Below are 14633 nucleotides of genomic sequence, written 5' to 3'. Positions count from 1 at the left end.
TTATTCCTTAACATCCCCCTCAAACTTAATGTGGAAGAGTCAAACTAACATGAGTTTTGAAATGACAATCACGATTTGATGTACGTTCCCCTCAAACTTAATACCAAAGAACAGAGTTTGTATAACTATTATTATGATTTATTGGCATTCCTCATATCAGTTTCTAATTCCACCATGTACCCTAACGCACATGAACCTTATCAAAGGTCAAGTAGATTAGAGCGAGACGGGGGTGGGTTGGTGAGCAAGTGAACCACTTCCCTCATCGTAGGCCTCTCGGGGCTATTTTCTTCAACACAAAGCATTGCCACCTTGAACAAATTGATCACCCCAGACAATGGGTATCCACTCAGCCTCGGATCCACCACTGCCAGCACGGCTGCCGCATCCGATGGATTTGATATCTCCGACATTGTCTTCTGCACCCACCTCACTATGTCCACGCCCTCCCCGAACTCTCCCACTGGCCTTCTCCCTGTGATTAGCTCTAGTAATACTACACCAAAGCTATACACATCGCTTTTCTCGTCCACTCGCAGTGTGTACGCATACTCTGTTTCGATTACACACAATTTAAATTCCATCAGCATAGTCACGACTCTCAAGGCCCATACAAATACAGGGCAGTAAAATCATTTTATATGAAAAATAAAAAAATAAAAGTATAGGCAACGAGAGATAGAATCATCTCTCCTCCCCCCTCCCCATCCGAAAAAAATTTGTCTGTTATCTGGAGAATCTTTTTTTTTTTTTTTAATTAAAAATGACAGCTGTGATAAGTGTGAGGCTGCGGCGTCTCCATATTCATGGGAGAGTAAAAGTATTCCCACGTGGGGACGGTGGGGACACATCCCCACCTTCATCCCAACACGTGTGTGAACTGTGATGAGCTTGCAGTTTGCAGTTTGCAGTTTCTCCTAATGCTCATGGACTCATGCGAGGATAGGAGTGTCTTTCATGTGTGGGCAGTGCGGATACATACCCACACACTCTGGGAAGGAGGGTGGGGATAAACCCCAAGTAGGGATGCGGGTCAAACTCTTACTAAACCCTCTTAAACCCTGTCGAGAAAAAGTCAACTACGTACTGGTGCAAAAACTAGAAAGGTGAAACCATCAGGTGATTCAGATAACGAACAAACCTGGTGCGATATAGCCGTAGGAGCCAGCAATGGAGGACATACACTCCGAAGCTCCGGAGGATTGCAAGAACTTGGCGAGCCCGAAGTCTGCAACATGAGCCTCCAAGTCCGAATCAAGCAAGATATTATTGGACTTCACATCTCTATGGATGATCAGAGGAGAGCAATCATGGTGAAGGTAACACAACCCCTTCGCTGCTTCCACTGCAATTTGATACCTCGTCTCCCACTGCAAATGCGCCCCTTTCGGACCATGAAGCATTTCTCCCAAGCTTCCATTCGGCATATACTTGTACAGTAATAGATTTGTGTCATTGTTCGAGACAAACCCTAGCAATCTCACGATGTTTCGGTGTCGAATCCTTCCCAGAGTCTGAATTTCAGCTGAGAAGCCATGATCGCTCCTCCCACTACTCCGACCAACAAGTCGCTTGATTGCGACATCCACTCCGTCCGGCATCGATCCTCTGTAAACGATCCCTGCACCTCCTTTGCCGATGATGTTCTCTTCTTTCAAGCATTCGATTACGTCTTCCACTTTAAAACCAAGTTTCTGGAATGGAGTCAGTTTCCAGGCCTTTGATTTGTGGTGTTCTTTCCAGTAACATTTGACCTTTAAAATGGCGGTGGTGAGAAGTAACACAGTTCCAATTACTGATACGATGATGACAATTATCTTCGAACATGACCTTCTCTGTTCAGAACCTGCTGGGGTTTGGATAGATGGACAGGGGGTGTGATGTAGTGGACTACAGAGATTGGGGTTTCCTATATAAGTGCTGCCGTTGAAAGCAAGGAATTGTCCCCCAACCGGAATTGTACCTGACAAGTTGTTGTAAGAGAGATCCAACGTTGTTAGGCTCGTCTGTGATCGAATTCCAGTCGGTATTTGGCCAGAAATTTGGTTTCTCGATAGGTTGAGAGTGCTGAGGATGTCCAGCTTTGCAATATCATTTGGAATCTCTCCGATTAGATTGTTTTGACTGAGATCAATCGATGTAAGAGAAGAACAGCGAGAGAGAGTGCTCGGAATCGAGCCTTTGAGATTATTACTGCTGATGTTTATCTTGGAAAGCGACTTGAGCTGGAACATCTCCGGTGGAATCTCGCCGGAAAACTGGTTTATGTCGAGGGAGAGTATCTGCAAATTGGCGAGCTTTCCGATAGATTTAGGAATTCTACCAGTAATCACGTTGTTGGACAGCGTCAAGAGACCAAGATTTTCGCCGGAAATCTCGTCGGGGAGTTCGCCACTGAAGTGGTTGTTGCTGAGTTCCAACATGTTAGCCAAAGGCAAGTTCAAGAACCCAGGTGGAATCGTTCCGTTTAAGAAATTCTTCGAAAGTCGGACCCGAATCAACGATTTGCACTCACCGAGTTCAGTTGGAATCGGTCCAAAGAAGAAATTTTTCATCACTATCAGCCTCTGCAACCTCTTCCCGGTACACAGACCTGGAGGTATCGTTCCGGTGAGATGATTCGATGTTACGTCAAGGTACTTGAGCTTTCCACTGAGGCCAAGATTAACCGGAAGTTCCAACGTAAAGTTGTTCTCCCATATCTCCAAGACCTCGAGATTAGGGAGATCCGCTATGAACGGTGGAACTGGGCCATGGAGATGGTTGCGGAACAGATTAAGCAACGTTAGATTCTTCAGCTCGGAGAAATTCTCCGGTATCTCTCCGGTGAGCTCATTGTTGGATAAATCGAGGGACATGAGACTGACGAGTCCAGAGAGTTCCGCCGGAATCTGTCCTGAAATTTTGTTCAGTTGCAGGAACAACGTGTCCAATAGTTTCAAACGTCCCAAACTCGTCGGAATTTCGCCGGTGAGTTGGCAGCTGCTGAGGTCAAGCCTCCGCAGAGAGGGAAAGGAGCCGAACTCAGGTGGGATTCCTCCTTCATAGGAATTGAAATACCCCATGTAAAGGTACTGAAGGTTCGATAGGCGGCTCAAATTCGCTGGAATCTTGCCAGTGAGGTTGTTAGCGTTCAAACCCAAGAATTCCAAACTCTGCATCTCAGAGTATATAGCAGGGATTTCACCGGAAAAATAATTGCCACCGAGACTCAGATGCTTGAGCCGCTTGAGCTTGACGATCTCCAGCGGTAGAATTCCTGTGAAGTTGTTGTTATAGACATCGAAAACCTCCAATTCAGGTAATCCTCCGGCGACTTCCTCGGGGATTTCATCGATCAGGCCATTGCCGGAGAGGTTAAGGAACTTGAGGGAAGTCAAGTTCGCAATCTCAATGGGAAGTGTTCCTGTGAGATTGGTTGAGGTGAGTGTCAGATTGACAAGCCTGTTTAACAATCCAATCTCCGGCGCAATGAAGCCAAAGAGGGGAACGAATGAGACGTTGAGGGAAATCACACGAGAATCATTGTCACATGAGACGCCTGAGAAAGAACAATGTGAGTTGGGAACAGAGGTGGGTTTCCAGTCATCGAGGCCAAAACCTTTTGCTCCGACGAGTGATGCTTTAACCTTCATTAGGATGTCAAGATCAATAGAAGATGTAGAAGTACTAGAAGAGATGGCAAATACAAGTAAGGTAAAGAGAAGATAACTGAAAAAGGCCCTTCTCATGTTTGTGGCTTTTGTTTCTCAGTTTCTTCTCTACGATTTCAGGATAAGGAGTGTTCAAATGAAGACAGTTGAGGTAGAGCTTTGTAGGAATAAGTACTGACTGCGCAAAAGCTCCAAAAGAATCGAACTCGTAGAATAAAGAAAAAATTGTGATAGTGAGAGAGAGAGAGAGAGTGGACATTGGAGGGGAAACCATTGGAGAAAGGCTATTAGTAATGGTAGCACTAGTGGTCCGCAACTGACTGTATAAGGGGAGCACTAACGGTTGAAACGAATATCAACTCTCTTACTGGTCTTGGCTTGACCCATTTGGATTTGGAAAAAAATCCTCTGTTTTTCTCATCTTTGTTTTTACTTGTTTTGCTACCTGCAGAACACGATATGTGGACAACTTTAAGATCAACACAGCAGATGTAATAATCCTCACTCAATCTTGACCGTTGATGTTAAAGTTGTCCACGTGTCGTGTTCTGTAGATAGCAAAACAAGGAAAAACAGGGATGAGAAAAACAGAGGATTTTCATCCTTTGGATTTGGGGCCATGCTCAAGGGTGACGTGGTATTAAAATCTATGCTTACCATCAAAGAAATAAAATAATTCATTTTTCTTCATAAATATCATTTTAGGTTTTCGAATTTTTTAAAATACCTATTGAAATTCTATTTTCTTGGTTGTGAGCACAGTCATCAACTAAATTTTGTCCGACCCATAATGGAGCAGCGATGACTCATTGATCATCTTGGGTCCCCCCACACTCCCTCTCTTGGGTCATTGCAGCCCATACTTGCAATCAAGTAGCTACCACCCATGCTGGCAACTGAAGAAATAAAATCTCAGAAGACTTTTTAAAAATACAAAAATCTAAAATGATATTTATGAACCCAGAGGAGCAACTCGGATAATAACAAAAAAATTCCTCTTTTTTTTTATATATATAATATTGGGTCCTCATATTTAGCAATTAAAGTCCAAAGTTTGTACTTGTATTCTTTTTTGTACTTGGATCCTTTGTGGTGCAACAAGGCGTCTGACTTGCATCCAATGCTCACAAATGTCTCCAACTGCGTGTGATCGCCTTAAGTTTTGTGCTTGAACATATTTAATCATTTAATGTACACGAGACTCCTTGTTGTGCCACAAAGGGATTCAATTTTTCTTTTTGTCATATTTGAGTCGTGAGAAGAAAGGTGTGTCCTTTTTTATTACAATTTTCGCTTTGGTTCCTAACTCAAATCATTATCTTTCCCTAATTTTTGTTTATTTGTTGTGTCTCTTCGGAAAAGCTTGTAATCATTTGTATTTTGAAGTATCTCAAATCCATGTATTAGGATTCCTTAACTCATGACCGTCCAATTTCCCAATACGCAAACACTCGCGAGAAATGCTTGTCATCATCATCATCTAAACAAGTAGCAACCCTCAGTTATCTTCTCCAATCCAGCCTTCCAGGTTCCACTGAACCCAGTTGTCATCATCTCTTCTCTCATGGTAAGAAAAACTTTCATTTAAAAAATATAAAAAAATGTAAGCAGATGCGATATTCCTAAGCCACATAAATTAAAAATAAATAAAATAAAATAAAGGAGGGGCATACACAAGATATGCTATGTGAGCCGTACACATAGTCTTAGTCATACGTGGTGTGGTCGAAGCATTTATTCCTTCTTCCCCACCAACATTAAATTCCACTAGCAGTGTCAGTGTGTGAGGAGAGCATATGCTTATTCTCTTCTCTAGTCTTCCCAGACAGTGAGTGATTTGAATTGGAGAATCCAAGAACGATATATATTATACTATATACATAAAAGTGTATAGAGTGATTTGGAGAATAACTACTCTTTGCATATCGGAGGTCAACTGGTCAAGTAGAAATGTGCTAGTTTGGGGAGCATCAGGGATAAAAGAGCTTAAGCCTCAAGCCTTGAGGCCTTAAAGCCTTAAAGCCTTAAAACTCATACAAATAAAAAATGATACCGTGAATCCACGATGGTGTGCATTTCATGTACTTCCAACAAATTAATTCTTCACATATTTTAGGTTGTCACAAAGGGGAAATAAATAAATAAAAAGAATGTTACCTGGTCGCATAACTTCTGCATCAAACATAGAATCATGTGAAATTATCATCACATTCACGTGAAATAAAAAATTCTATCCAACACTTACATGTGCTCTCATTGGCCCTCATGCTAGTGCAAGGACCACGCTACCAGATAGCAATCTCTTCCCCCACCCCCAAAAAAAATTGTGATTTTTCTTTTCACCCATGGTAAAGATGAATTCCTTTTTCATGGGCATCCAGATTGTCAGATGCCCAAGGGGAGGAGTACGCCCCCAAATTATAGGGGGTGAGAGTTTGTGATGGGACAAGAATCTAATCACATGCTGAAATTTCTTCATCCTCTCCACGGAAAAAAATTTAGTTAAAAAAAAAAAAATGAACGGAGCGGTAAGAGCGAACCAAGTTGTCGTCCTCCTCGTTATAGTCCACCTCGAACTCCCCTAGTGCTCTTCAACTTGTTGGAGAGGATGGATGGCACTTGATGATGAGCCAAGTCCAAATTACATGTGGTACACCTACCACAAATAACTGGTGAGGAAATCACCACTAGGGAAAAAGAAAGCTACCCAGTTGCGTGTGCCTACGTCTAGACACAGGAGGCCATGAAATACTATGCTGAATATCTCTTTGTGCGGCCTCCCATTGGTCTACTAGCTAGCGTGGCCGTGCAAGCGGGTAACATCCTCTTACCCATAAGTGTATCATTTTTTTTTAAGGAATAAAGAACGCTACTCATGAGTGTGTGTCTACGCCTAGACATAGTAGGTGTGAAAAAGACCACGCTGCCTCATGCCCTCCCATTGGTCGTGCTCGTTGGCGTGTACCAGTGCTTGTGAGTAGCTTCTCTTTCTTTTTTTTTTTTTTTTTTTATTATAATTTGGGAAAAAGAAGCCCAAAAGGCAATGTGACTTCTACATCCAAACTTACTCTATGAAAAACAGAAAACCCACCGTTGTTGATGCTTTTACATTTACTCTTATTGATCCCCGCGCTGATGCATGAGCCACATTACCTTTTAGGAAATTTTTTGGACATGAATCCTCTCCAATGCCCATGTGCCTAACGTGCATCGAACGACTGACAACACTCAGACATGACCCCTGGCCATCAGATGCGCACTAGGCACACTTGAGAGGATCTGGTTCCAAAAGGAAATGTTTCTGGATTACAGAAGACAATTATGACTTATGATCCATTTATTTTTATAATTTTTTTATTCTAAACATAATATTCTTGTTCAGACTTCAAAATTAAGAAAATACACAATAATGTTTAAAGTACTAGCATACATGCATAAACATAGATGTATTACCAGCATTTTTATCCTCGAAGTGTAGATGACAAGACTCTAGTAGATTTCCCTCCCTTCTTTTAGAGACACTTTACTGCTTTCTTGGTAAAGCCAACCACTTTCCAAGGAGAGGGGACTCAGGGAGTGATAAGACAAACACAGTGGGTGTTGTTAGTTACAAGTTTTAAATCGTATAGTTGATAAATTATTATTATTCTTCCCACTTCGTTGATGGATTGCTATTCGCTCGGCTGTGGTCCAACCGTCCTATAGCACAAATGCAAGTTGCAGTATCGTGAGGCTAAATTTCGAGTGCCTGTGTTGAAATTTCAAATTGATATATATATTGGCATCTGGCCACATGGTTCGTATGGATCAGAATCGAATCGGCCAGCTTCAAGTCCAATTTTTGTTGGAGTCAATCATTAATGTTTATTAATGTTCTTTGATGATCATTTTTATTCTTTTTATTATTAATAAAATATCAATGAATCATATTTCTTACAATAAGATCTACAAGTCTTTTGAATAAAACAAATTTAAGAAAAATTATAAATCTGTTAAAGTTTTTGTTTCTTTTTCTGATTCCAATTTCTAGTGTTTTGTTTGAATTCTTCTAGCCTATTCCAATTCAGCTCGAATAAGAATATATGAAGAATGATCTTATATCTACTAACCTAAAAGGATCTGGGTTTATAACCTTGCCTAACCATCAGAAGGTTGGACCAGCACTAAACTTCGGAATTGTTTGTTTCAAAAAAAGAAAAAACTCTAAAAAGATTGTCATGGTGCTCTTCTAGCATCTTGACTACATGTAAGCTTGCACGGGTGCAAATAGACTACATTAGGCCTAGGTTGGTTCAGTACTAAACTTTGGGGTTAGACCCAGGGGAAGAGTCTTGAGTGTCTGACATCTGATCACGAGGCCTCTCGGGCTTTCTTATGCTGTAGATGAAAGAGCCGATTTAGTAATGCAAGTGAAAAATAAACTTTAATGTGATCAATCCACCTAAGATGGGTCCTCATATTACTGTAGGGTATAAAAAAAAAAAATCAGTCATTGAAAAAGTAGAATAATTACCTTGAGTATCACATATGCAATACTGCATAGGAAATATAACTCTTCTAAAAACTATAGCAAACATCTTCATGATGATTACTTGCAAACTTAGGAAAATGATCTCCACTCACAATCAATATGAGGGTTCTCAACCTAATTCTCACAACCCACATGAAATAGGAAACACCACTCACTAAGTTATGACTCTTAAGCCAGCCAAAAAAGGGGTAAAACGACTAATAGATATGTGGTAGGGAGAGAGAGATTAGAATTAGTGGGGAGGGGAGAGATAACAATTGTGCCTACCCCAGGGTTACAGGGGAGGGGAGAGAAAAGTCAACGATTGAGCCTACCCCACCCACGAATTTAATAACAGGAAACTTAAATTTAGTTTCCTTACAGGAAACCAACTCCACTCTCTCTCTTTCTCTCCATTAAAATATATTGTATCTAATCCTCCTTTTATGGCATCAGAATTATATTGTGACAGAAACTCTAGCACCATGCTATTCGGATATCCACCTCTAACAAAATATCGAATAATATTTAAATTTTCAATCAAATAAATTAATATACATAAAAAGTAAATTACTTCTTATTACACTACATACAACAGTTAGTTATACTCAGGTCACTCCACTTAGGGCTCTTTTGATAACGTTTCAAGAAAAGCGTTTCTGATGTTTCACTTCACTTAGGGCCAATTTGATAACGTTTCAAGAAACGGAACAAAAAGTGTTTGATAAAACTGTTTCATTTCACTTGTTTTCAGAAATTGAAATTAAAATTTCTACCTATTTATGGTTCAAGAAACGACTCAGGCGAAACAAGTAGTCGTTTCTGAAAATAACTCGTGGCCATTCTTTTGCTAGTTACTATCGACTTCTAGGAACATGACTTATCAAACACCTTCAATTCTGTTTCTATTTCTAGAAACGGAAATTTATGTTTCTTCCATTTCTTGAAACAGAAACGGCAGAAACTTTATAAAATAGTCCCTTAGAAGATATCATGTAACAATCCTTAAAGCATGGTAACAGTTATTGTTGCCACTTTTAAACTGTCCTAATTATATACACAAAGAATTTGCAACGTTGGACTATTAAAAATACTTTAAAGACACTTAAAATAATTGTTGATACTAAAAGACATTTTCTCTTCGATATTCTCTGTTATAAGCAGTGGATTCTGTATTGAGTATGTATTTTGTACATAGTTTGACACTATGAATCCATCGCACCGATATATAGTCTAGAAACATCAACAGTTAGTACACCAAAACCCATAAGGCTCAGTTGTTACAATAATATCTCAAGTTACGAGACCAATTATAAGCCACATATGAAAATCTTATTTCTTAAACATCTGACACTGTAACACTTGAGATTCTCAATATGCGTACGTACACTCACACTTGTGTTTTGAAATCATCATTCCATAGAACACCCAATACCACGATTGTTTGATGAGATTGCCCAATACCGTCCGTAGTTATGAATACTTTAACGTGAAAACATAAAGAAGAGACCATGGCCTATTTATATCATACGTGACAATGTGAATATAATATAATATTTGATCCGATGGACACACTTCCAAAAATAATTACATCTTCAACTTTGATAGGTTTCAAAATTCAATAGGGGGTTTACCATAGAAACTTCATATTATGATAGGTCAGGCCCTTGCCACATCTAATCAAGGAAGCATCCAGGAAGCTAAGTTTAGGTGATAATAACCCACCAAGACTATTTGGTAGCCAAGAAAAGAAAGAAAAAAGTACATTTTTTGTACTTTTTTTTCTTGGGTTAAGAATTTTTCTGTGCACTTAGTATGTTTTCACTCAAGAGAAGATTATTCTTTTTTTTAAATTCAAAATTTCTCTTGGGAATTATGAAATTTTTTTTTGCTCTCCCCAAAAAATTTATTACAAAAAACACAAGAAAACATGAGAAAATATGAAAACATAAAAAGACAAAAAATAAATGATTACACAATGATTTTCTATGTTTCTATCTCTCTCTTAAAATTCAAAATTTTTAAAATTTTTTTTTTCTTTGTTTTTTTCTATTGGTGATTAACATACATACTTATTTTATTTTTTCACAATTTCTTCTCTTTTTTTTTTTTTCTTTTCTTTTCTTCTTTCTTTCTCCTGACTACCAAACATAGCCCAAGTTAAGGATAGAAGATTGTTTAGGTTGTTCACACAGTACATGTACGGTATTATCATTATTTTAAACACAGTACAATCACAGTAATAGTACAACTGAGTCAATAAAGTAGCAATATGGGAAAGTACAAACCAGTGTACTAATGTGTCAGGCTTCCACAAAGGTAGTACAACTAGAAGAGTGATGTAGGAGTTATCACATGTGGTCCCGTGATTTGGTAGTGAACTGATAGAGTTGGCAGTAATAGACAACATCCGCCCAATGACAGACTCTATATATATATATATATATATATGCATGAAATGCATGGTCATGGAATTTTGGTGATGTAAAGCACGATAATGAGATACGCATGGTGATGGTCATGCATGTGAAGGTCATGCGTATAATGATGATATGCAGAAATACATGTTGTAAAAATGTTATGTCATGTCATCACATGGCCAATGGCATGCACTTGTATATCACTGCATGATGACATGATGCATGGGATGACTATGTCATGTATGTACGACATGTGCCAATAATGTGATAATGCATGAAGATGCATGATGAGATTATGGAAAACATGGTATGGTAATGGGTACATGTGAACATGGATGACATGGCTCTATGTGAGGTGGCAAATATATGAGGAAATATCACGAGATATGAAACATGGCATGTTAGTGCTGAGGTGGCATTGACGTTGTACAATTGACAGAATTTGTCAGTTTCTGCTATGGTTCCTAAGGAGATGGTTTCATGGCCCTTTTGCATTATCATGAGATTTCATATGTCACATGCTTTAGAAAGCAAATTAAAATACGAAACATAATTTACTTCTTCAAACTCTCTAAGATCACATGCAAATATATCAAAATAACAATTAAAAATTAATGATGATTAAATAAACAAGCTTTGATATAACTATAGTGTCATCCTTAAACAAATTTATGGTTCATAAAAGAACAAAAGGTCAATCAGTTGAAGCCTCCGTAAGAGAAAAGACCACCAAAATACATCAAACTATAGTCATAAATCTTGGAAACAATAAATCATTTGAAATGATACTAGTAGTTCCGATTACATCTGGTACATAACTGGTATTAATTTCGATATTTGTACCTTTGGAAATCCAGTCACAAAATAGCCCTGTTCCATTTATTATTTGGTACTAAAATCATATCCAAGTAATGTCCCAATTATTAATGGAAATATCTAGCACCAGGTTTTAGGGGGATAGTTTTGGGACGATTCCAAGTTTTGGTCTCAAATTGGCACCCTTACATTTAACAAGGGTGCTCATTTTTCCACCTTTTTTATGTCTAGGCATAGGAATGCACGATCAGGTAACGTTCTTTTATCATTTTAAATAAATATAAATTAAAAGTCACAAATAATTGAAGTTCTTTTGTGAAAATTACACAGACCTCCCCTATGTTATGGGTGAAACCCAATGCACTCCTAAGGATGTCATATATTACTCGAACCTCCCTTGGGGTCCTCTCCAACACCCATGACCCTCTAACGACCCATCCAATGGTTGGGAAGGCTTGAACACACATCCCCAAGTGTTGACAGGTGTTGGGATGTGTGACCAGACCCCCAGCCCTTGAATGGTCATTGGAGGGCACAATCACCGAAGAGGAGTGTGATCCTCCCACATGTTGATGACCTTACTACAACTAAACCCACTCATAAGATTTTGACAGTTAAGTGATGACATCATTGAGACATAATTTTTTAATTACCAAATTATCCTTAGAGTAGGATAATCCAACCTTTTTACCCTTCATCAAACCCCCTTCCCCACCTAAATGAGTTAACCTTCCATGCTCGACGACTTGCTACTCACTGCCCTCACCAGAGTACTCACTGTCATTCCTGAACAGGTCCACCATCTTCAAACCACATGATCCCCTCAATTCTGACTTCCGCTGCAATCTATATCTCCTCCCCCTTCTGCTGCATTATTAATTTCCTAGCAAATGGGCTCCGCTTGTTATTGTTAATTTCTAGCATGATTGAGATCTCTCATCTTAAATCCTATGAAGAAGATAGGATACAAGGTGGGTTCTCTCGCTTTGAAAGTTTTGGTAAAAACCATTGGTTTGAGGAACTAAACAATGTATACAATAATAAGCTAACGGAATAATAAGCCAAATTTAAAAACCATGGGTTATCTCGCTTAAAAGAACAGGACAATAATAAGCCAATGGAATAAGAAGAAAACGAATCAAGCCTACTACGATTATTTTGTAGGTTTGTTACACAATCAATGTCATACGTTTGCTTCTGACTTGTGAGAGAATTCAGATATTGGCATTTCATTTAGGGTTTTGTAGAAGTGGGCATTCATTCCATGGGTTTTGAACATTTGTGGGGTTTGTAGAGATGGGCATTTGATATAGGGTTTGAAAAGGACTTGGCTTCTCTCCAACCGGTTGAGCGCCCAACTAGGTATCCAACAATTGGGAGGACTTAGACATGCACCCAACACGTTGGTGCACCCCTAGGTCCTCCCAACTAGGGGTCTCAATCTATTGGACTCGGTAGAATTTCGTGTTTTAACAAGGTAGTCAGAATAATCTTATACTAACTATGGAGGGTATTCAATGCAACGTAAACAACAAACTCTTCATCGTTTTGTATTCCAAGACTCTTAAGGTTAGTAGCATTAGTAGCTATGCCAAAATATATTCCCTAACACTTTCATTTCCATTACACCTTGCATTCATTAACTTTGTCATCAATGTGCTTGTCTAAACTTTCTTGTTAAGTTCAAACATGACCCTAACAACATTTAAGAATTCTTTGACAGTGTCTTTGATTTCTATGTTCCCACGTATAATTTCAGGAACTGCAATTTTTATAACTAGTATGCACTTTCTATTTGCATTTTTCCATTTCTTAGACTTTGTCCTTTCAACAGCAGTGTTTGTACGTATTTGTGAGAGGATCATGTTTAGGCTCCCTAAGTGCTAAGTCTAAGTCAAGAAGAGCCAAATGAAAATCTAATTCTTTCACCCACTTTTTTTATAATTGTTATCAGTAAGAATTGGGATGGAAAACACATAACTTAAGGGAATATCTATCATGATAGGGCAGTAATAACAACACAATACATGCCAAATTTTAAAATATAAATCATAATATTAAACCATATAACATCATCAATATGTTTTAAATATAAGTTATAACTAAAATTGTATCCTTATCCTTTGGGACAAAAATTCATTGTTCTTATTTCCTTATTTTAACTGTGACAAGGACAGTAACATTTGAAAATTGAATCACATTTGGGCAAAAGAACTCCTAAGTCAATATTCCTTCATAACATGTGAATATTTACCTACAAACCCTAATAACATCATCTTTGAAAAAATATCACATTTACTGTTGGAAAAACACAATCGAGTTGAATGTATCACTTTGGTTGATTTCACTCAATCATATCATATCTTTTCCATTAGAGATGTATATCTTTATGTTCAGGAACATACATTTAAATGTATCTCTAGGACAACAAAAATTATATAAGAGTCATAACTAAAATTATATTCCTATCATTTGGGTTAAGAATGCACTGGTCCTCTTGCAAATCCACATTCACTGTTAAAAGAACAATAAGTTTAAAGGTCTCCTCACCTTTGGGCTTAAAAACCTCTAAGTTGTCATTTTCTTTTAACTTGGGTGACATCACATTGAACAAATGTCACAAACTTTGCTGCCCCTAAAAAAAAACCATGGAAGAATAAGATGTGCTATTTTGATAGATTCTATCTCACCCTTTTATGATTTATTGAAAATTTACTGTGCAACTAAGAGTTTACGAAAGCTTACACCCAGTTCAATTTGAACATATCTCAGTTATAAAACCTTTCTCAATCTTATAGTAACTATTAACTTGGACATTTTTCAAAATATTAATTAATAACTTCTTGGTTCTATGATTGAATACAAATATAATATAAAATTATAAATAAACATGTCATAGAACAAATGAGACTGTTAAATGTGGCCCAAAACAATGGATACAACATAAGTTAAATTTGGTCTTAAAACGGCCCTTAAATTAACATTTAAAGTAATTTAATTTTAAAACAAAAAAGCCACTTGAATTCAAATAAGCCCTTAAAAGGTTTTTATTTTTTATTTATAAAATAACCTTTCCCAATCAACGTCGGTCAACTCACCGTCGGCAAACTTTTCTGGTGGTTGTCAAAAAACCCAAACGGGTCAAAATGTCAGGTCATTGGGTCAGGTTTTTGGGTTAGGCCAACCCAGTGAATTCAATTATGGCCCGATCCAATGGCACCGGTTTGATTTGGT

The 14633-nt window shown here is 38.1% G+C and overlaps 1 protein-coding gene across 1 annotated transcript; it reads right to left on the bottom strand.

Annotated features, from left to right (window-relative positions):
* Positions 1-3867, bottom strand: LOC122073363 (receptor protein kinase CLAVATA1-like). Its single transcript, XM_042637944.1, has 2 exons — positions 1142-3867; positions 1-553 (listed from the first exon to the last, which is right to left on the bottom strand). The coding sequence occupies exons 1-2, from the start codon at positions 3729-3731 to the stop codon at positions 201-203; spliced, it is 2943 nt and encodes a 980-aa protein (XP_042493878.1). The 5' UTR covers positions 3732-3867; the 3' UTR covers positions 1-200.
* Between the last annotated feature and the right edge of the window lie 10766 nt (positions 3868-14633).

Source organism: Macadamia integrifolia, chromosome 3 (genome assembly GCF_013358625.1).
Source record: "Macadamia integrifolia cultivar HAES 741 chromosome 3, SCU_Mint_v3, whole genome shotgun sequence".
Taxonomy (NCBI): domain Eukaryota; kingdom Viridiplantae; phylum Streptophyta; class Magnoliopsida; order Proteales; family Proteaceae; genus Macadamia; species Macadamia integrifolia.
The sequence above is the reverse complement of the archived record's forward strand: the minus strand, read 5'-3'. Positions and strand labels throughout refer to the sequence as shown.

What these genes read in the sequence shown, in the direction of transcription:
- LOC122073363 (XM_042637944.1), bottom strand. Translation starts at nt 3,731, where the DNA reads ATGAGAAGGGCCTTTTTCAGTTATCTTCTCTTTACCTTACTTGTATTT. An exon ending in CTACGGCTATATCGCACCAG is followed by an intron (nt 554 to 1,141) that starts GTTTGTTCGTTA and finishes TAATCGAAACAG; the next exon opens with AGTATGCGTACACACTGCGA.